The 24,565-nt window shown below is 43.0% G+C and overlaps 1 protein-coding gene across 2 annotated transcripts in view; it reads right to left on the bottom strand.

Annotated features, from left to right (window-relative positions):
- Positions 1-24,565, bottom strand: part of LOC147697203 (septin-10-like) — a 348,351-nt gene that overhangs the window by 43,734 nt on the left and 280,052 nt on the right. For both annotated transcript variants that reach the window (XM_086934272.1, XM_086934273.1), the window contains exon 9: positions 1,112-1,244. In XM_086934272.1, coding sequence (XP_086790398.1) covers positions 1,112-1,244 — 133 coding nt within the window. The remainder of the gene's footprint in view (positions 1-1,111; positions 1,245-24,565) is intronic.

Here is a 24,565-nt window from a genome sequence, read left to right as displayed (position 1 = left end):
CAGAAAAGCAGAGACAGTTTGAGGTAAAGCCTGCCTGCTACAGTCATTCTATGAAAAGGCATTCAGATGTTTTCAGGTAATGTCAAAACAATCCCTTGACAGAGTGTTGCGCAGAACTTATTAGAGAATTACGGAAGCTCAGAGAAGTAACAAAAGCATGGCTCCTGCTGGTAGGGTCCTTCCTTGATTTTAACAATCTTTAGATTAATTCCTAGCTATGGAAAATTTGACAAATATTTGGCCTTGTCATGTCCAACTAACATTTTATAATCACTCACACCATGTTGATATTTTAGAAATATTGGTAGGGGCGTAATGTAAGCGCCATAACTGCCCTACTATTTTTCAGAGCCTTTTAGCGGATCATAAATATTTTAAGTACCAGGATGAAGTGTGAGTAGCATGGCAGTTCCGAAATATTTTAGGATGTTCAATTAAATAAAAATGACTCAAGGCTATAAGACAAAGTCAATCACTTACCACTTAAACAACATGACAGAAACCATCAAGCATTGGCAAAGTCAACAGGTCTCAGCAATGCCAGAACTATTGGCCCTGTCAATGTGAATGTATTTTAGTCATGGGTGTCCCATAAGCGGATTGACTGTCTGCATGTCCCCTCGAAAAGGTGTTATTCACCTCTGACCCATCTCTCCACATTCTCTCTGTGCACTGTGGCAGTTTTCATCTTCCCCTTTCTCTCCTCTCTGTGTCTCTATTTCTCTCCATTGTGTGCAGCCCCACCATCACCTTCACTACTAAAGTGTTGCACACACTGCATGAGGAAAACGGGTTTGAATTCAGAGACATCTGTATTGTATAAACGAAAGGGGCTAGGATGATTCAGGGCGCATGCCTGTGGCATTTTGATACTTTCTGAATGTGTTTAGTAATAGAAGTCAAACTTAGGAATGTGTAAGGAAAAAATGACTTGTCATCAACTCATGTACTGTATAGTATATAGACAGCAAATTCCAGTCTGACTAAAGGTTCATGTACATTCTACGTTGGATGGGGAATGTCTAAAAAGAGTAGCTACAGTACTTGTTATACATAGCTAAACAACAAATAAAAATGTTACCACAGACAAAGGAAACCTCAGGTTGTTTACCTCTCGCTCAGCTTCTTTCATTACGGCTTCTTTCTCTCGGACTCTCTGCACAAACATCTGCCTCATTTCTCCCTCTTTCCTCTGCAATTCACTGAAAAACTCAGTTCGTTTTGCTTCATAGGTCTCCTGTACACTAAAGTCAAGAAATAAATGTCCATTGTTTGAAATGGATCATATGCCCTATTCAAGTTTAGCATGTCAGAAGAACTTAGCAGTAGAAATATTAGATACATAACTTCTAAAAGGAAACAGTTGCTTTGAAAAATATATTTCATGTCTTAAGAGCATCTGGAAGCATATACGTTATGCAGTAAATAGCTATGCAAATAAAATTAAACACAAGTATAGACACATACAGATTTGAATCAATGAAGAATTTTTTTATTTACACACATTTTCCATTCTCCAGGCAGAGCCATTCTTTCAACATAAATTCCTTCTGCATAAAACCAACAATTTTCCGTATCGTGCACATGGAAACAAAAAGTCAAAGTCCTATTAAGCAAAACTGAAGGACATCCCATAGCCGAAGCAGTTTGTGGAACGAAGTCATAAAGATTCTGGTGACACCATGCAAACAGTGACTATGTGTAACCTTTCTTCATACTAAACAAACTTTGCAGAAAAATGATTGTGACTGTAGATAAAATACTCAAAAGAAAGGTCTTATTTAATATACGATTTTTGAATAACAGGCGCGCCCACACGGGACTACATGATCCAGCAGGCCGCGCTGTCGGCCACGCCCCTCAAGGCAGGTGATAAACATTGAGCGCTGCTATTCAAGTTAACTTACGCCATTGAAAAAGAGAGCATGGGGCTTTCGAAACGCGTCTGGCGTTTTATTTTACTGAAGTGACTTCCTGTTCAGTCACGCTGCCAGCAAGTTTTTCCATTAAACAAAGTGAATAATTCTACGTCCAGTGGCTGTTTTTCAAATTGGGTTCCTGTAACTTTGTGGAGATATATATATACATACATATATACACACACACACACACATTAGTCAGTTATAGAGATACTCACACAGTAAGTCTAGCTATAGTGCAGTCCTCCTGGACCTACGTTGGACGCCCTGCAGTACACTTTGCAAGTTACATTGCTCGAACCCACAATAACTCTTCAGTAGGTCTAAGCTACCGTTGTACAACTTTCTATGTAACGTGTTGGTTACATGATCTAATTTGGAAGCGTAACACAGGCCCCCAAACTCTTCCAGGGCCCCCCAATCAGCCCAATGCCAATTAACGTCTGTGAGACAGTGGAGACTAGGGTATCTCATCACATTCTCTGGGGGAAGGGGGATTAGTTTACAGTCAGTGAATCGGGTGCCCTTTCATCTTGTACGCAGGCCTCAACAGACCTTTTTCAGTCAGAACAGCTAAGTCAGTTGCAGGAGGTTGTGTTTCCTGTACAATAAAATTGTGTTACATGAACCAAATTGGATGGTTTGTGTCAATAAAGATAGTTGTTTGGTACTTTAGGCCGTCTATGCTGTGTGAGAATGAGGCCTGGTTTTGCAATCTTTGTCATTGGCAGGGCATGCTCTGGAAATGAGGTGCATTTCGCAAGCGCGCACACAGATATGAATCCTCACAAACCTTGGAAATATTAATGCAGGCCGATGCCTCAACAATGAAATACTTTAACAAAGGTATCCATGTTGTGGAGAAAACAGGGAAACCAAGGGCGTGTACTAGACATCGGACAAGTGCAACAACCGTGTTACGGGATTAATTCTGTGGGATGCCTGCAAAGGCACAAAGTTAAGCGGAATATGTTAAATAAGAGAGGTGGTGAGGGACTACAGCACTTCAATGAGTAGTGAGTGTGTGTCGCGCCGCCATTTTAGGTTTATTTATTGCGGGGTTCAGCTGTTCATCGGGGCCTCGCTTTCTGTAGTATAATAGTCAACCTGGCATCACCTGTTTTGCATGGAAAGTAGAATCAACAAGAGAAGTGACTGTGTCACATTGCTATTTTGACTCCATGCTGAAAACCTTATGAAGATCCTCATTTGTTGCCATAAAATGGAAGTCGACTTGAACACATGGCATTGTTTCTGAACACGATGACTGGCGCGCCCTTGAAAGCTTTGGGGTGTGCATTAGAGCTGGTTTAGTTTAGTACAACGGCTTGTTTCATTAATGTACTCAGAGAACGGGTTAAGTGCATTGTGTGCAATGCAAGGGTAGTCGGCCAAAGCACTGCTACCTATGAATGCATTTTATTAATGTTGCCATCCATGGCTGCCGGAGTGTAACCTGTTTTGTTTAAGTGGGGCAAATTCCACATATATTATTCCATCACAGAGCTATGGCAATTGTGTGGTATGTAAATGCACCATCTTTTCATGATTTGATACGGTTATTGGTGTGCATTGCGTTCATGTTGAATGTTGACAAATTAACTACCAGGGAGCTCAATACACATCTTGGAGCAATACTAAAACAGTATAACTGAAGCTCGTCGCCGAGCAGTGAAAATATTTCAATTCTAAACACTGTGAAATGAAACGTGGCCCTGGTCACAGTACAACCAACAGTAAAACCGAATGCCGATTTTTAAAATAGAAAGTTAAAGGGGAAGCATTTTGCGGAAAATGTATGAAGTGGGAGACAAATCCGTAAAAAAAAGTGTTATTAAAATACTTTTCTCCCTCATGTTACCACAATCCCAATCCAATGGCTAAAAGAAGGCCGCAGTGTAATGCAGTAAAGCATACAGCTCTTCTTTGGTGCCCCCTTTAACTTGAATTTCCCCCACATAAATGTTAACAGAATAGAGCTCACTAAAACCACCAAAACATGATTTGGACCCCCAACCACAGCAGTGAGCGTTTGCATGAAAATATACAATTAAAAAAAAATAAAGACAAAAACACAGTCTGAAGTATTCCGAAGAATTCTCTACAGGGAAGAGGACACGGATGAAGTTCCCATTTTTCATTTATAAAATGAAAACTGGTAAAGGGCAAACAACAATAGACAAAGATAATTTAATAGAGGAATCATTCCTGTAACGATTTTAGTAGGAAAAAAAGAACGATGCAGTGAGTGTCACTTCATCATTATTGTGAAAATACTGGAGATATTCTGCAAAAACGTCACGTTCCTGAGACAAGATAGTGACAATAACAGAAGATAAGAATAGAAGGCCGACCTTTCGCACATGAACTTGAGGAAGCTCACGGGTTACGTCTTGACAATGCACAACCGTAAGACAAAATCATGGTATACATTGCATAGTAGTATTGCTGGTATGCTTATTTTTTAAATTGAGGCACAGAAAATTGTAGTATTTTAACTATTGGCCCCACACCACCGTCGCATACATACATACACAAGTGTGACAAGTCTAGTCCGGATTAGAGTGTTTCATGGAGAGCAGATCTAACAGGCCTGACGTCTAACAGCTTGTTTTAGAGTGCATTAGACTTAAACAAGTATGGGCAAAATGCACAATGTTGCATAAACACCAAAACAGCAGGAAAGGATTTCAGAACACCTTCGAAAAGTACGATTATAAATATTTCTATTGCGATTAGCGCCTGCGCTACTTCAGCGAGAGCTGCGGTTGGCAGTCCTCACAATAATGTGACTTACGTCTTCAAAGATCTATAGGCAACCATAGGGAAGCAAGTCTGCGGCCACGGCTGTATGCCTGCTCCAAGATTACAAGGCCTCGCTGTGTTTATTCAATAGGTAGTAAGTAGTGCTGGCAAGGAATCAGTATCAAGTATTAAAATTAAACTAGGCTTCATAAACACATTTACATCTTGATTAGAGCGGGTGCGCGTGCCACATATTAGACACTATCCCAAGCAAAGTGATTGCTAAATTATAATTAAAGTTCGAGTAATTGCTATAGCCTCCCCTGGGAGCCCTGGCTCTCAGTGGGAGTCTGTTGAAGACAGGCATCCTCACCTCGTAGCGGGGTCTCTTCCGTGATTATCACGACGTACAAGTGGGAAAAAGCCTAATTAAACAACCACGATGAGACCCAGGGTACGTGACACACAGATTTGAAGCACACGGGCACGCTGATGAAAGGCCCCTGGGCCGCGAAGAAACAGAGGAGTGAGTCTTGATCTTCGCCTCCACACCAGTGATACTTACTCCAATTCCTCCGGTGCAGCACCTCTGACCGTAAAACTCCCCTTTGAGATGATGAAGTGAGAACCCAGAGCTGCCTCGGCGACGCCTATGAAGGCAAGCGTTAAGGCTGTTTACGTTAATCACTTCGAGGCACACTGCTGCAGGCCTGATTTGCAGTATGATGACGGCCGAATAGGACGAGGGGCCGTGTGGAAGTGTGTGGACAGGGCGGTGAAAAGAGCTTCCTTTAACAAGCGCTCGCTGCCGCTCGTTTGTCTCGCGGTCCCCATTATTTAACAAGTAAAAAAAAAAGCATTGATCTCTTGTCTTTATGGGGCCATGTGTTGCTAATTAGAAACACATGGCCCCATAAAGATAAGAAAGTGCTTTGCGACAGCAGCAAAGCAGGCGACCCAGTCCGCCTCTGAGGCCAAAGGGTGTCCACCAAAAAGCCTCATTTCCAATGGCAGGCCACAGTTTAGAATAAAGGGTGACGCCAGCCAATTGAAATGAGGGGCGGGACTTAAAGCCCTTTACTGAAACTCATCGGTCACAATAAATCTCGCTGAGACGAGCAGCGCTTTGCGCTGCAACGCCTCCCAAGACCTAAAGAAGGAGGATGTTTACTGTGCTGTTATCAGTGCCACTGGGGAGTGGCTTCAGCGGTTTCAGGGACCTACCTTGCCCAAAGTGCATGTCATTCCAGCTCTTCAAGGTCTTTTAAAGACCGAATAAAAGGTACTAGGCAGGGTCACTGTCCAGAGGTTTATGGCCTGACTGTACCTACTAGTGAAGACGGAATTAGAGATTGCCCAGTTGTGTGCCATAGATCGTCTCTTGGCTAACCGGTGGGTTAGTCTTCCCTTTTGATAGATTATATAATTATTTTGGACTCAGCAGATAGAATAGCAGCGGGGGCTTTGAATAGAGGTTTTGCTGAAATGAGCATGGCAATGAGATCTGAGATGTACGCAGTCTATGCTTTACATTGCTTAGTTAAGGTTTTTTACTGTCCACAAACTTCCAGGATATAGAGGACAGCTCAGAATTTTGCAGCGCATGAAAGTTCAAACTAAATGTTTATCAGATGTGGTCTCTGATAACCTGAGAGCGTCTCCAGTGACTTCAGGATGGGTAGTAACTGCTGGTCGCTGTCTTCATCTGAGAGGTCGGGAAGCAGAAGCAGCTCAGAGAAATAATTTATTAAGAGTGCTGTTTGGAGGCAATACACTCCTACACAAACCAGAAGAAGCTCTTCATAAAATTTTCAAGATCCACAAGAAACGTCACAGATTTCTGTCACAAGGACAAATACTTTGGGAAGAATAAGGAAAATATTGAGAGGAGCAAGTGGAGAAAGCAGGACTTTTTATTTAATAGAGCTCTTTTCCAGCTAAAGTTTTCCCAAGATAATGATTGCTCTTGCCAGACCTAAGGGGGTAAAGGAGCTAGAATGGGATGCAAGGGTGGGAGTAGATTCAAGGCCTGTGGTGAAGGTGGTCTACTTCTTTTTCTGGATCACTGGTCTCAATATCTGACATATGTTTCCTTAGTGTCGAAGGGGGATTCATTGATAACGATCATCCTTCAGGATGCCTACCTGCAGCAACCGATTCCAATTGACTCATCAGAAGTTCTTCAGGTCTGATGTAGGGAAACACTGGCAATTTCAGGTCCTTCCTTTTGGACAAAAAAAACTGTTCTGTGAGTATTTACAAATATTTGGGTCCTAGTAACTTCCCTTCTTCACAGTCAGAGCATCAAATTATATTTTTACTTGGAGGCCCTTCTGATTAATTCCACTTCATATGCACATATGGCGAACGATAAAGGGGTGATGATTGAAACTCTCCAAGACTTTGTTTCTTAAAAAATTGGGAGAATTCCTACCTGTTTCTCACAGAACCTAGAGTACATCATGCCTTGGTTCAGAACTTATCTGGGGGAAATATTAAGTCTGTTAGCCCAGAGTGAAAACCAGAGAAATCACTGTAACATGCTGTTATCGAACAATTGGGCACCAGTATGAGCAGGTCAAGGTAGTAGGGAACCTTGGCGTCTCCCATTGGAATCCTTGGTATGAGTTGAGAGGTTTTTAGTGATTTCCCCTTCTGTTGCTCTTTTTTCTGTTTTTATTAGAAAGCAAACCTGTTCATTTTTTTTAACAATTACTTATTATTTTGAACATAAGAACGTAGCAAATATTATGTCACAGTCATATAGTAATAAAAAAAGGAATAAACCCCACTAGTATATAGTACATATTGAAGAGTGGTTCAGTGATGTCATATCAGTTAAGAAGTCTGCACAAGTGACAGCACACGGAGTAGAAAAAGCAGTGCTGATATACAAAAACCCCAGCATAATCAAAGCTTGCCTGGTCTAAAAGCTAAAAACACAGATTTGTGTTTCCAAGAATGAGAACGCGAGCAGGATGCATCTTATGATGGGACACTGAATCCGCGTAATATAGGAGTCTACTCTAATTCAGGGGGAAGATAATGATAGACTAACTCTGGCTGTATATAAAATGTCTATCCATCTATACAATAGTAATGCAGATGGGTGGTCCAGGGGCAGAAATGGCAAGAGGAGACGCAAGTAGTGGTGTTTAAGGGAAGCCATTCAAAGGAGGTCTGGTGTCTTCTCTGAGGATATCTCAAAAGGCAAAGAATAAGTCATCCCACGCATGGGCAATTGGGTGAAGGAGTAATCCTCTAGCTTCCTCCCTTCGCAAATACTTCTGCCCATCATAGTACTGTGGCATGACAGTGAAGAGTCCTAGGAAGAGAGGAGGCTTTCCAATGCATTGAGATTAAGCGGCAGAAGAAAGGCAAGGCCTAGAAATCTATTACCAACTTTGCTGGTTTTCAGGCAGGTATGAAATCCTAGTATGTAACATTCTGGTTCATACAGTTATTGTCTACTATTGATAGTTGTGAGGACTGCTGTGATCTCCCTATTGTGGTTGCGGGACAGTCCCAGAACATGTGCTTGATGTCGGCATTGTGGGCATGACAGCAAGAGCAGATGGACCTGGTAGTAGTATACATTTTACTCAGGTGTGCTGGGGCCAAATATGCATGGCACAATATATTACATTGAATGTTTTGGAATCTGGCATTTAGTGAAATCTTGTGAGGGTAGGAGAGGACTGCATCCGATTCTTTTTGTGTAAATGCACGACCTATATAAGCTTCCCATTTCACTACGTTATTGGGGAGTTAGTCCAGTTAGTGATGGGTCGGAAAAGCAAGGAGATCAATCTTGTACAAGCACCTATTGTGCAAAGTGTTTGCAATAAATGGTAAATGGGTGGCTCTGTGTAAATTATATCCCAGATAGTTCCTAGGTTAGCTGTAAGGAGTCTGTGTCTGAAGCTGCCCTGCAGGGAGGACAGATTGCTCCACCATGATGTCGAAGGGAAAGAGGGATCCTTCCTGGAATAGGTCTGACACAGTGGAGCCCCGAGATTTCCCAGGCCTCCAAAGAGTGGGGTGTAACACTTGCTTTGAAACAAAGGAACCCAAATAAGGGGATTCCAGCAGCATAGTGTATGGCTGCGGGCAAAAATGTTAAGGCTTACGGAAACGATCATGGACTATGCATAGTATTTTATTAGATTTTTTTATGCAGTGCAGTTTTTGACAGGAAGAGCTCACAAACTAGATGTAGTACACTGTGTTGCACTGGGAGTTCCACTTCATGCAATAATCTACCGACCAACCAACAAGAGGGTCATTGAAGCTGCACCGATAATTAGTATTAGTTCCAAATCACATCCCTCATCATGCCATCTAGTATATGAAAATACATTTGGGAAACTGAAGAGGTAGGTTTGCAAAGAAATATAGTCTTGGCAGCATGACCATTTTAGTGAAGGCAACCAGCCCTGGGACTGACGGGGGTGGGGCAGCCACACTTTTCATTATTCCTTGGGCAAGGGTTCACCTGGGCAAAGCCTTTTCCCACATCCTTCAGCAGTGGTTGCAGAGTTCAGAGGATTATGAGACTCTCACCCCAATCACACAATGTATTCAAGATCAGTTGACACAGTGGCTGATTCCCTCAACTCTATAACAGAGGACTTTGTTTTCTCTCACTGGTCCGATAATTCTCACAACGAATACCAACAGCATAGTTGACAGAAGGTTCTAGGGAATCTCTCAGGTTTGTGATCTAATCAAAAACAAATTCAGTATTCCACCTGGAAAGAACTAATGTCTGTTCAAAAGCGTTTGAAGTGTTCTCAGGACAAATCAAAACAAAGGTGCTGGTCGTCTGCATGGATAATACAATATGGGAGGCCTATTTAAATCAGTTTGACATCTCAGAGTCTGAATCAGTTAACTCAAATGATTTGTTCATTGGAAAATCTTTCAAATGAGTTCACATTTAAGGGATTTCTCAGTGTCCTGGCAAATCGCCGGTTTTTACCCTGCTCACATAAACTTGTCCTCTATCCATTCGTTTTTGGGAAGATTTGTCTTGGGTAACAGACCTCTTTTCAAACCGGTCCAACACTCGGCTATCTCTGTTTTTCTTTGGAGGTCGTATGATCCTTAAGAGGGTGATGCACTTTGGAACCTCTGGTATGTATAAGAGTGAAGACAATAATAGCATTCTGTGAAAGCAGGGCAATTCAATCTAGTGTGCAATATTATTATATTCAGCCACTGCAAACCTGGTCCTTAACAAAAACAGATTATGAACTGGAATTTCAAAAATGTAAATCACATCTTGCCAGGTAGGTATTAAGCCGTAGTTTCTCAAAGCGGCTGGACATAATAGCCGCGTTGTAAATGCCCACAGCACATAATCTACTTCAAAGTAACAAAAAATGAAGTGATTCAGCTGTAAACCATGGTGCGTTTATATACCATGCCAGGCTGCTTAACAGAGGCATTATTTCTATTAAGCAGGATAATATCTGAAAGTCAGAGCTTAATTTACAGGAATTAAAAGAGATTCTTACTAGTTTCTGTTATATGATGCTAAAAGGGCAGTAAAAGACACTGAAAGGAAGGTCCTGCTTTTGACAAAGTACCAACATGTTTTTCCCTTTGGTTCTTTCACTTTTTTATTTGTGCCTGAATATCTATTATTCATCTAACCAGTGAAAACTGACTGGTCCTATTGACTGATATACAGCACAGAGTTGAGTCATGCAGGTGAAAAAGGTACACAGCAGAAAGATAACAACCCCATGGCATTTAACAAAGTAAACTGTTTTGGCATTCGCTTAGTAAATATTCTTTTGTAATCTTTTACTATCACAGAGATAACACATAAACCAGCAGCAGAGCCGATAGCAAGGGACTAGACAGGCAAAAGGGAAAACAGAAGAAGCAGCTTATAATTAAGTAGGGTTAATATGAAAATACAAACTAATTTTTATTAGTTTCTTGTTATACACAAGGAAGATGCTTAAGCCCACAAACGTGCAGGAAGTCTAATTACAGTGTAAGAATAACGCATCTATCTAGGTCTATGGTGTGATTACTTTTACACTCATAATTTCATGACACACCACATGATGCACATGAAATTAATTTGGATAAAAAGGGTTCACAATGCTTACCATTTGGCAGGGAGCCTAGAAGATTTATATTAGATACACACGAAGCCAAAAATGCAACTAAAGCAGAAAAATGCAACTAAAGCAAATAGGTATGCAAAAAGTCTTGTGGTTGTGAAGCCTGTGTACAGAGGCATTGTGTATGATGTGGATGTGTTGAAATAAAGTACTGCAAGGCTGGTTTGGAGCCTTGCTATTGGTGAAGGCTGTTTTTGAAAGGCATGTCTTACTAATAGGTACCAACAAAGGACTGGCACCTAAATTACACCCTTACGCTCGGTGGTAGGCCACTGTTTCGGAGACCAGGAGTTGGGGTGGGCGTAATTTGTGTAATTGCGTTATGCAAATCTCTGCGAAATGGTAAAAAATCTCCACGGACACGCAGAAATTCCACGAACACTGGGAATTGCTTGTTCGCAATGCTTTTTTCCTGTTTGCAATCACTGTTTGCGTGCTCGGAGGGAAATATCTCGAACACGCATTTAGACAACGCAAACAAGCAAAAAATTACGCAAAGAATCGGAATGCAGAATGTTGGGCAATTTTGCGTTCTCCACGGAACGTGAAATTACACAAATTCTACAAATTCCGCGAGCGGAACAGAATTTGGCGCCCAGGCCTAATTAGGAGTACAGTTGCTGGACTGGGGACGCAGGGAAGCAGATGTGAGCATTAGCACTGCAACGAAGGTGTTGATCCTACCCGAGCACCATCCTAACTGGTCACATGTTTAAAACACTTGGTTCTGGTTAACAGCATATGTGAGCGTAATCTTACCAAAAAAGTAAACACCAGAGATGAGTTTAAACATTTGCGGGACTTTTTTTCTTGCTGCAAGCAGTAAGACAGTTAAAAAAAATAATGTATTCAACTTTTAGAAAATGACAGGTTGTTTAGGTACTAATTTAGTTTTAGACATTATATTACTCAAGAATTGAACATTCTTGAAGAAGAATAAATAGCTAGCTCATTGCATCTAATTTCCTCTCTATTCCGTAAAGAGTTTTTTTAACGGTTAATTCTTTCATGCATTAACTTTCATTAGTAATGTACTGGAGTTTTCTTTTTGTCATAACTACTTAATTAACAAGAGGAGTGCGTAACGCAAACTAAACAATGTGAACTGTTTGGATGGGACACAGGTATAATACATTTTTCTGATAACTTGATATGCCAAATTTTTACTCTTATTTTGCAACTTCAGGGACACTGGAAAGGAATGTTTCTGCATGACTCCTTTGGCATAAACATTTTCACATATAGGACTGGTGTCTCTGAAATGAGAATCTTCTACAAGTGCAACAGAGAACCTTTCTTCCAATAGGAATGCATTTGGTGCCTAGTAAGGGCAGCATTTTAGTCTGTTGGGTGCAGGTAGACAGGCCACCCACCAGGCTTTGGTGGATAACCAGCATCCGCCAAACTCTAAATGAGGTCCCATGTGCCGGTCATTACCACAAATGTGTTACAGTATCCTGAAGCAAACCTAAAAGTGGGCCTTTCCAGCGACAGTTGAACTCTAGAGTTTCCAAATAGTTTTTAAATTCATAAAAAAAACACGTCTATATCCAACTGCCCCCTCCCAGTCCAAATGCAGCAATGCAAAAGTCTGAAGTTGATGAAAATTGTGGGGAAATATAGTATTGTACTGTACTGCTTTTGTATTAATATTTGTATCACAATTTCAAAGCCCAATGCCCTATGGCTGATATTATGAACAGGTTTAGATTATTGATATGCCTTAGAATCAACGACAACAATTCTGAGCCCATTCTGAATACTACTAGTTGGCTGAATAATTCAAAATAAATTACGTATAACAGATTCCAGCTATAGAACAGTTGTTTCTCACTAGAGGCACATCTTGAACAAAACTCTTAAGCAAGCAAATCTCCTAACGAAGCCTGGCCACCAATCCTCCAGTTGTACAGTCCAACTCGAACTAGTAAAGCATTATATCCCAAAGCCAAGGGGTATATGGGCTGTTAAAGACCTTGATCCTGAGTTACAAACCTGAGCCGCAGAGGATGTCCACTAACGAGGGAGAAGGTCTGCAAGAACCTGGGTAGCCAAGCAGGAGAGCTATAATGTTATTAGAACATTCCCTCCACTAAGGGAAGAATGTTCTAAATTAAAAAGGATTAAAAGGAAAGATAAACATTGGAAAGTTGGAGCTAAAGTTCTTTACCAGTCATTTAAGTCCCTGCGCCATTCCATTCTCCTCAAAATAAGCTCCCAACATTCCAACGTTCTAACAATACTTGGGAAAGGTATGGACCGATTGCCATATAGCAGCCTTACAATTTTAAGAAATAGGGACATTTCTCAACAAAATAGCAGGGTTCTCTTTGTTCAATGGGCTCTCGTTTTACACAGTAAAGGCCTATGATCTTTCTCAAAACAAGTTACATTACATGAGACTATCCATCTGGCAATAGTTTATTTGTGAAGAAACTAGACCTGTACGAACATCTCCATAATTTTCCAAAAACTGTTTCCCTTAAAATGTCTTTGATCCCTCTCAATAGCAATGTAGAGCTCTATTAACATTTAGAGTGTGCAATCAGCTTTTATTTAGAGAGGTAGGATTTACGCAAATGGTAGATAAGGAAATGGTCCGATTACTTTTTGGATTACTTGCCATTCAGATGAGACCCTGCTCAAAAAGCATATTCAGGAAGCCTTTAACACATTTGCAGCCTTGATCTGTCAGTGATCTAAATAAGCATACATTAATTCTCCTTTCTTGGTGAAGAAAAGCTGGAACTAATGCCATGACTTTGAAATGGAGGGAAATCCTGAGTCTTGTACAAATCAGCACATCAAAATAGGCATCCTACAGATATACAGTACACATTCAATTCTGCTAAAGATGAGAAACAATTTTGGTGAAGCTCGAACATCCTGAAATGTTTCTTTTTGGGCCAATTATTTACTTTCTAGAGGTATAAGATATGGTAAAACTCGTTTGGAATCCTTCTTTTTGGTACGAAAATAACCTGGTAAACACCTTTTTCCATGGATCAATTTGAACAACTCCTTTAGCACTCTTTTTCTTCACAGATTGTTGCTCATTGACCAGCGGGTCCAACATAGCAGCAATCATTCCTTCCATAGACATTTGAAAAGGTGAGTTGAAAAACCTGGTTATGTACCCATTCCGAAAATTATTTAGCGAGCATTGAAAATTTATTACGCGCTGAATTCACTCTCCTACTAGGGTGCTGTTCAGTCGGTGGAGAAAGGTGTAGTGAGGTTTGCCAACCACTACCTCTGCTACTGAAGGATTTTGGTTCTGAAAAAGATGATGATGCTCTGGCGTGCCTGGAGTTGTCCATCCCAATGAGAAATGTTGAAACACTGCTTGCCCTTTCTGAAGCTTCTGAACTTACTCTGAGGGATTCCTTTCATTTCTCAAGGCCTACTGATTTTAGGGTCACAACCTCTGTGTTAATCATTTGCAACTTCTCACCAGCATTAGAATCTAAGAGAGTAGAAACACTGAAAAATAGCTCCAACATCTTTTGTTGAGGGCCTGGTGGGAGAGATGCAAGTTGCAACCAAGAGGGCCAGCAAGCAGGCACATATCAGCAATGGCGAGGTAAGCACTGCCTCAGGCTGCCTCAATCATGTTGTCTGATGAGATCATGCCCTTCTTGATGATCTCTTGGAAATCTTCCCCTTTCTCTCTAGGGAGAAATTCCAGAAATTGGGTCATGCAACTCTACAAAGACTGTTGTAGACCTTACTGCGGATAAACTTTGCTGCTTTTCTTATGCCATCCAATGTTTGACCGGCCTTTCTGCCCAAAGGATGCCATAATCTGCTCTCCTTCTATGGCGGATTAGAGAAAACACATGGATTAAGCTACTTCTTGACAGCCGTAACTATAAGAATACCTTAAGGAATTTAGGGTCCCTCTCAGCAAGTCTACCTTTTTTCTTAAAACACCTCAACAGGCTGTACCAAAAATGGAGTTACTATGTGACCATTAGATGCTCCAAGAGAACAGGCATGATTATTGGACAAGCCTGTGGTTTCATCTAGATAGTTTCAAAGATGACAAAAGTGTGAGCTTCCTTTTTTTTTAATATCTTTTTATTGGGGTTAAGATGCAATAAAAGGACGTAGCACTTCATTTAGCATAGACATACAAAAAAAAGATAATCCAAAAAACAGGGGTGCGCGCTCAACATAAAATTGATACTAATATACACAGGATTAGGAATAATAATCAAAGAATAAATGCACAGTTGATAATAAAGGCATGATAATAAAAACCAATTACCATAGGCCAACCCAGCTAAACATTCTTATAAATAACATTGTCACACTGCCTCCTAAATCACAATCTTGCTTCCCTCCACTTTGTAATGGGGGCCCAGAAGTGTCTTTCCATCTCCCGTTTTTTAACACCCTTCCCTTCATATAAGCTGGACTCAACATTATGTATACCCAATAATCTAGAGAGCCACATCTGGAAGGAGGGAGCAGTAACATCTTTCCAGCCTGCCGAGATTAAAATCCGGAGTACAGCAACTGACATAAAAACTAAGGCTTCCTCATCCTTCCCTAGGTTCAACTTAGAATCCGTACCCAGTAACATCAGGGTAGGGGAAAGATCGATCTTATGACCTAGCAGCCCCTCCCAAAATTTCATTATCTCATCCCTAATTGGGCCCAGCCGATTACAGTGGAAGAACACATGTAGAATATCTGCTTGGCCAACATTACATCTAGGGCACCTGTCGTCTTCCCGTACCCCCCAGGCGAATAATTTAGCCAGAGTATGATAAAGGTTAAAGACCTGTCTGGAGTCCATATTTATAAGATTCATTTGGCAGTACGGCAAGGTCAGGCGATCTACCAGCCTTATGTCACTACCCAGGGAAAGGGGGGGATGGCACTCCCGAATCTAAGACTCTATCACTGGTCTTGCCTCCTGATCCAAATGTCTATTTTCTTCCACTGTGAGGTGGACCCTGGGGCGGAAAATACTGGTGTACAGAGTCCTCCCCCGATTTTTAAGATGCTGTTGGGGGGAAAGGCAACTGGTCTGCTGCTGTGTGAAGTGGAAAGGAGATTTTATAAAAAGGCCTGATTTAAGACTCTGTATGGGGCCTGGATGGTCTGGTAATCTATCCTGAAATTTTTTAATGCCCCAAAGCTAAACTCATATTTACATCTCGGTAACTCTAGCCTCCTTCCTCAGTTGAGAGCAGACAGGAATCTTCAGGTTTGGAAGGGATTGGGAGTTAAGACCCTTGGGGATAGTATGGAGGGAGATAAGATAGCAGGGTTTGTAGTAGGTTTGGTATTCCAGCCGACCACTGGCTTCTGTATGGCCAAATAGTTCAAACTCTTAAGGCCCTAAGACCATAGCTCCCGCCCCCGGTGGATCTTCCAGTAGTCGAGGTATTAGCTAGAGGGTGTAAGAAGATTAAAGTAGTGTATAATCTTCTTCTAACGAGGACCCAAGAAGATATCGAGAAGACGGAAATTAATTGGGTTACAAAACTGGGGAATCCAGATGTCGACCTGAATCTTGCCCTATGCTTGAATAAAAAGATATTTCGGGCTTCTAATCTACGGGCCCAGCACTATAAAACTGTCTTTAACCTTTATCATACTCCGGCAAAATTATTCGCCTGGGGGGTACGGGAAGACGACAGGTGCCCTAAAAGTGTGCGCTTCCACTGTAGTTGTGTGAAGTTAAATCTCCTTGCCACTATGTTGAATTAGTTGTGAAAGGCAGCAAGTTCATAGACCTGAGAGATTCCTTACAGAATGAAATCTAAAGATGAAGGTGTCAGCATAGGTTAAAAGGAGTAGGCCCCCAAAGGACATTGCAGACATCCCTAATCATCCATCCGTTTCAAGCAAAGTACCAATATTAATATCCCAATTAGAAACCAAGAGACAAATGCAGGGAAGTGTATGACACCAGAGGCACTGCTTCTGAGCGGTGCCAGCAGCAGTCTTAGACCGTCGTAGAACCGCCTCTCAATCATCTCCGACATACACAATACAGAACAAAAAACAATTGGGCCTCCTGGTAAAAAATAAATGTTACAAGAGAATTCCATAAGTAACACACTAAATAAATATTTTAAGAGCACCACCAGTTGGGTACAAGTCAGTTGCTCATTCTGACAACCCATATTTATCATCCCAGACAACTATAGTTTAGGAAGTCAAGAAAGATAAGGCACACTCGTGTAGTCCAAACTAAACCTTTAGTATTACTTTTGTTGGCCACATATATTGGGGGATACAAAATCTGCATGGTTTCTTTTTTAGCTTTGCAATAACCCGGGGAGGTAGGGGAAGAGGAAGGAAAGCGTATTCAAATGTTTTGTACCACGCAATCAAAAGCGATTTTTGGATATCCCTATGAACTGAACACTTTATTGAGTTGTTTTCCGCTCAGTTCCCAATTGTGGCTGGCCGGAGATGTTCTGCTGAGGTAATCTGCCGGATTGTTCTTTACCCCCAGGAGTGCTTTTATTGTGATTTAATGCCTCATGGTCCACGTCCAGAGCTCCTGTGCTTCTGTTGAGAGTATACAGGATCTTGTTTAACCAAGTTTATTGATATAAAACATTACTGTGGTGTGATCTGTTCTGAAAAACACTGATGAGAGGTGGATCCTTCGTAGAAATGATGGTAGAGCTTTCTTGGCTGCTCGACTCCAGTACATTGAAATGTAACATATTGTCTTGCATTGGTCCCAACCTTTTTCCAGAGAGTTCTGAAGGTGGGTTTCCCATCCTTCCATTGATGCATCTTTCGGAGCTACAAAGTCTGATCGAGATGGATGAAATGACAGACCTACAACGGTAGCTTTTACCCAAGTTCACAACGGAAGAGGAGCTTTCATACATTTTAGGATCAGTCTCAGCTCATTAAAAAACCTACGTATTTGTTTCCATTGCTTCTTAAGATCGTCTTATGCAGGTAGCATCATCATTCTGTTACTTTGGTATGTTTCTGAAATTGGCGTGCTAGTGCTTTGAGAGCTTGCCGTCTTTCCTGAGATGGTTGAATTTCGTGCCGAAGGTCTCTTATTTCAGCTCCCAGGAATTGGACTTTCATTGTCAGATGCATACACAACGTGTATTTGATTCATTGTAAGGACTAGGGTTTTGACAAATGTGGCACAAGCCTGACTTATCTTTTGGTGGAGTGCACCTAAGAAACGGTTATTAACCTGTAGTGTAGGTATGGATATACCTGTTGACCTTATTCCTGTAGATGGGTTCCATTTGCAGCGTGCGTCCGAACTGAATCAAATCTAAGGAGCCACCTATTTGTGGGGATTTTTCCCACTGCTTGTAAAAGGAAGAGATTTTCCCACCCACAGGGTTTGAACTGTGAGGAGAAGGGAGATGCGGTAGTCGGTGCCAAGGGCCCATCAATAAAATCATCCTGTGTCTTAGGTTTTGGTATGGGCTCCTCCTCTACTCAGAGAGGGCATTTTTAAATAACTCTGAATAGGTGGTAGTGGGTATGTTGGCAGCTGATGTTGCCCATAGTACATGTGAATCTGGGACTGTGTTTGGTAGTTGGGATACCTATGTGGTTGGTAAGCCCCTCAATATGCAGGGTTCTGCCTCTGGCTCCTCAAAAGGGGTGAGGTGGATGTTTAGCCTTGCTCCTATAGATCTGGCTGCATCAGTGTCCATCTAGGGATCATGGAGAGCAGCAACGACCTGTTTGGCAAACAATGCTGTCCCATCAAAGATCATGTCTCGGATCTTAACCCTTTTGATGCTGATGACGAGCTCAGTTCGTCATCACCCACGGGTGTCGTGTGCTGATGACGAGCTGAGCTCGTCATGACTGCAGCAAAAGAGCAAATCTGCAGCACAGCGCAAAAATCCCCGCAGCAGCCATGTGGTTAAAGTTCAGTTCTGGTATGAAGTAAGTTGCTTTTAGAAACACTTGCCTCCTTAGCACTACTGCTCTTGCCAGCGGACAAAATTCTAAGTTTGTCACATTCATCACATAGTCTTTGAGCACTGAAGATGATTTCTTTTTCTCAAGTAGTCTGAATAACACTTCCTGTTTTGTAGTCCGGAAAGAATTCTGTATGTGGTGCAATGTCTAACCACGACAGGCAGGTTTATCTTCCAAGTATGGCTAGCGCATTAGCACCTCTAACCTATTGAAGACACCCTCTTCCTTTGCCTGTAATATGGTAATGGTCTTTCATGTAGATGTATACAATGTTTATGCTGATTTTCTCATACTCCTGACTATTTTGTGTTCATGACGGAGGCCCCTGCACCTTGCTTCATCGTCGTGCCTCTGTGTGATGTGGTTTAATTGCGGTTACGTTGTTGTTGACATGCCTCTTCATATATACAATTCAATAAATACATTAAAAAATTGTTTTAAAAAGACAACAACGGTATCTTCATGAAGGTATCCATTTTGCAACCTTCTAGATCTGGGGGTGCAGTGCAAGATGCTCAAAGTTTTCTGGACCTCCTTGTGGCTGCTTGCATGATTATTAGAACTACATTTGTGTGACTTATAGACTAACTGATGTTTTGTCTGGTGCTTTATCCAGTCTAAATGTGGTATCACTGATGCCACAGTCGCTGGTGTCTGCATTAATTTTACGCCTTCTTGCCACATATGATCCACTATAAAAATGCCTTAACAACATTTCTGGTTGGTTCTCTGACCACTAAGAGGTCAAATCTTTTTGATGTTCTTTCCACCAAGATGTGGGATGTCACCTGGTGTTGAGTCACTTGGGGGTGGAGGTATGAGGACTTAAGAGGTTCAGCTGTTTGTAGAATATAGTTATCCCATTTATTAGCTCTTGCCGTTTGCATAATTCGATCTCCGAGTATTGCTCATCATTGGAAGTATCTACTTTTACTGGTTTTGGTGGAATATTTGTGAAATATTCAACATGATGGGCTTGTGTTGTGGTAACTGGTATGATAGGCTCAGCTTGAGTGGAAGTATAAGAGTCTTGTAAACCTGCGATTCCAACTGTACCGATAGCTAGTTTTTTGGAGCAGTTGATGGTTGCTTACCTAGTTCTTTTGGAAAATGGTTATGGTAGTCCTTCATTATATGCTTGAAGTCCTTGATAAGGTGTACTTACACTTGCATTATGGGTTGTTAAAAGTATTCCCCATATTCTGTCCTGCAAGGATCATAAAGGATATAAAAGTATGCCTGTTCCTCCACTTAATCTTACTTCTGCTACCTGAAACAAGGATGATAAGAGACAGAAATGTGTTTCCTCGGCTATTTCCTGAAATTTTATTTTAACCTATCCTGGACTGTAAGCTACTCCATATGCATCATCAGGATCGGATTCTTTGTCTTCTGCCTTTAGCAATTTTGATGGTGGCAATGGAGGTATTTTGCTGTGAGATGTATGGTCTAGCAATATCCAATAGCAGAAGCTTTTACTTTGCGGAGTCTCTCATCAATGGTGAAAGCGTTAATGAGTCTGTCGATGGTTCTGTTGACTGCCTCCTCCATCAGGCCTTCATCAACTGAGCTTCTATAGAAGGATCAGGCATTGATAGGATGGATGGGGGCTTTGTGATGGGAAACACACAAAGGGTGAATGGGAGGATGCTTGCAATAATTTTAACCACTGGCAATTGATCGGGTAGCATTCCAACCCAGCGTTCTTTTGCCCACCATGGCACTTCAGAAAAGACATAGCGGTAGGTAGAACTCATGGAGTTTCACTTCGCAGAACTCCGCAGTGTTACATAAAAACTCCATAAGACTTTGCAGAGTTCTGCAAGCAGGTGGAAATCGGCATGTCGCACTGCATGTGCTGAGAACTTGTTTCATGCTGAAAAATAAGCACAAACTGCACCATGAGGTGTGCCAGACGGAGCTGCTTCTTTCTGCTGCTCAAGTAGATTTTCTACTCGAGTTGAAGCTTTCTCAATGCAAATGGTCGCAACCTACCATGACCGCCAGTCTTGACAAAAATTTTGCTGGGAGGAGTTCTAGTGGCCAAAAATCACACTAGGGGATGAAAATTCTCACTTGCGCTTGCCAACTTAACGTTAGTGAGCTGCACGTGAGAAAAAACTCTGCAACACAGGGGTTGGTGGAGTGTTGCCGGAACTCTGCGCTCCACACGAAACGCGGAGTGGGCAAAAGAAAACAAGTTACTTACCTGTAACTTTAGTTCTCCAGTATTGGAAACTTTCATAAATTCACATGCTTGAATCATTCCGCGGCATCGAGATGGGAGTCCCCAGTATATATAAAAAATAGCAATACAAATCATTACAAATAGAAACTTCTAATTTTGCATTATATCCACCTGTTTTTTTAAAAGAAACCAAATAAAATCAACAACCAATCAGATCAGCCTCACCCTCTAGAACCCTCCTGAGAGAACCTCAGACCATCAGCTTGTCGTAGCCGTAGTGCCTCAGGATAACCATAAAGATGCAGAAGGTTGAGCTTTCCCAGGGGAGGAGGGTGGGTCGCATGTAAATCTATGAACGTTTCCAATACTGGAGAACTAAAGATACAGGTAAGTAACTTGTTTTCTTACTCCAGTATTCGAACTTTCTTAGATTCCCATGCTTCAATCAGAGTAGTTAGCAGTCATGAGCACATTTCTTTGGCTGTACTACTTTCAACAGAGATCAATAATGCATCAATAGGATTAAAGAAAGAAATAGAAATAGCATATTTTGCAGTTTAGAAATCATTTTTTTTTAAAGCAGTGAAATAAAAGATATAACCCAAAATTGAAATGCGAATCAAATACCCAGATATACATACAGAAATAACAAGAAGCAATCAGTTGTATCAAAGAAAATTCGAAGAAGTTATGAAGGAAAAGGAAGGAGGGATGAGAGGGAAAGCTCATCGCTTATGGAAAGAGGTTCCTCAGGACTGCTTGGCCAACTGCAGTAGCGCTGCGCGACGAAGAATCCAAGCAGTAATGTCTTGTGAAGGGTGTTGGACACTCTACCAGGTCGCTGCTCTGCAGATGTCCCGGATAGGTACCTCAGCAAAGAGAGCCGTAGAAGAAGAGATCGCCCTCGTGGAGGGAGCACAGACTTTTCCTTCAAGGGCCTTATCAGCTGCTTGATGACAATATTGGATATAGCTGAAAATCCACCGTGCAATCCCCGTTTGGAAAGGGGAAATCCTTTATGAGGGGCGCTGTAAGCCACAAAGAGCTGAGGTGACTTTCTAAAATCTTTAGTTCTCTGAAGATAGAACTTCAGGCACCGTTGAATGTCCAATGAGTGAAGTGACCTCTCAGCCGGAGTCGTAGGTTGAGGGAAAAAAGTTTTAAGTATCACAGATTCATTTAAATGAAAGTCCGTAGGTACCTTCAGGATGAATTTTGGGTTGGTAAGGAGTACTACGGTTTCATTTTTAAATTGAAGAAAGGGCTCTTGAATGGTGAGTGCCTGCATCTCGCTGACCCTTCTAGCTGATGTCAAGGCTAGAAGGAGGGCCACCTTCCAGGAGAGAAATTTCAAGTTTGCTTTATGTATCGGCTTGAAGGTCTTCTGTTCCACTTGTTTTTTGTGCCCTTCTGCCATCTGTTCGACTTGTTTTTTGTGCCCTTCTGCCCTCTGTGCCACTCGTTTTTCCCTCGTTTTTTGTGCCCTTCTGCCTTCTGTTCCACTCGTTTTTTGTGCCCTTCTGCCCTCTGTTCCACTAGTTTTTTTGTGCCCTTCCGCCTTCTGTGCCACTTGCTTCCCCCTCGTTTTGGTGCCCCTTTTTCCTTCTGTTACCTTCGTTATCCCTCACCGCCCTCGCCGCTGCTTCCCCTGCAGCCCCGCCCCCTGACTGCCCACTGCTCATTCGCTTCCCCCGCCTCCCAGCTGCTCCTCCCTCTCATCTCACCATATATGGCGGCCGCTGCACGCGCCAAAGGCGCACCTAAGGCAAGCCCGTCTACGCCTCAACCGCGCCCAGCGCCAGAACCCCTGGCCCCCGCACCCGCCACCCACTGCCACTAGGACGCCAGCACTCTGCACGCTCTCAACTCCGGGCGGAGCCACACCTGCTTAAAGGCCGCCCCAAAATGCACACACAGCCCCTTCACCTGCCACAACTGCAGCTACACCAGCCTCAGAGCGGACGAACCACCCACCAAGAAAGACCTCAACCACCTCCGATGCATACTACTGAACACCCGCTCCGCACACAAGCATGCCGCCGAGCTCTGGGACCTGCTCGACACAACATCCCCGGACATCGCCTTCCTGACAGAGACCTGGTTTAACGACTCCTCCGCACACGACATCGCCATAGCCATCCCAGATGGCTACAAGATCACCTGCAGAGACTGCACCAACGGAGTCGGAGGAGGAATCGCCATTGTCCACAAGAACAGCATCAGGGTCTCGACTAGCACCGACGACGCGCTCAGCACTGCCAAACACATGCATTTCCAGATCCACACAGACCCAAACTCCACCCTCGGATGCACCCTCGTCTACCAACCCCCCAGACCCCGCCCCCAGTTCAGCGACTCCATCGCCGACTTGATCAGCACGCACACCCTGACCTCCACCGACTACATCCTCCTCGGAGACCTGAACTTTCACCTTGAGAACAACAACAACAACTCCACAACCGTGATCAATAACCTCGCCAACCTCAGACTGAAGCAACTCGTCACAACGCTCACCCCCTCCGCCGGCCACACGCTCGACCCAGTCATCTTATGCCGCAGAATTTCGAAACAGCACTAACCCGTCGAAGGCCATCTTCAAGGCCGTGAAAGATCTCATGGCGAAGCGGACTACCTCTATGGCCGTGAGCTCCATCTCCCACTGCGAATCCCTCGCTTCTTATTTCTTGGGAAAAGTCCAAGCAATCTATCGGACTTTCCCTAGCGTAGGGATCAGTCTGGGTAGTTCCAACGGGACACCTCATCAGATCACCCTGCTTTCATTCCCCCTTCTCACCTCGGATGGGTTTGACAAACTTGCGCTGCAAGTTAAATCTGGATCTCCATCTGATCCAGTAAGACCTGCTCTCTTCCGAGATCAGACCTTTATGGGACGCTCTGCTGTGCGTGCCCTTGTCAACCTCTCCCTGGAGTCGGGTGTAGTTCCAACTAAGTGGAAGCAGGCGGTGGTGTCCCCAATTATCAAAAAACCCTCCTTGGACCCGTCTAAGCCTGAAAGTTACCGTCCCATCTCGCTGCTACCCTGGCCGGCAAAGATTACAGAGGCCCATGTCAATCTGGCCCTGTCAGAACATCTAGCACGGACCAACGCTCTCGACCCCACACAAAATGGCTTCCGTGCTGGACACAGCACGGAGACCGCTCTTCTTGTGATGGTGGAACATCTCCGTGCAAGGATGGATGCTGGTCAAACGGCGGCGCTGATATTGTTAGATCTCAGCGCCGCCTTCGACACGGTATCCCACAGCATCCTCCTGCATCGGCTCGAGGAGATTGGTATTGGTGGCCAGGTGTTGCAATGGTTCCGCTCCTTCCTCGACAATCGTTCCTTCTGTGTTGCCATCCCTCCCTTCAAGTCCAACTTCCAGCCTCTGGCCATGGGGGTCCCGCAGGGGTCCTCGCTGAGCCCCACGTTGTTTAACCTTTACGTGAGACCGCTGGCTGATGTCGCTAGGCAGTGGGGCCTAACTTTGGTCTCATATGCCGACGACACACAGCTGGCGGTCACTCTCAGCGGGGACGCGGACCAAGATGCCCCCAGGTTTCAGGCTGGACTGAAGGCGGTGGCAAGCTGGTTGACAGGAAACTGTCTCCAGCTCAATGCCACTAAAACG

The sequence above is a fragment of the Lissotriton vulgaris genome, chromosome 8 (genome assembly GCF_964263255.1).
Source record: "Lissotriton vulgaris chromosome 8, aLisVul1.2, whole genome shotgun sequence".
NCBI lineage: Eukaryota > Metazoa > Chordata > Amphibia > Caudata > Salamandridae > Lissotriton > Lissotriton vulgaris.
This window is presented reverse-complemented; position numbering and strand designations above follow the sequence as displayed.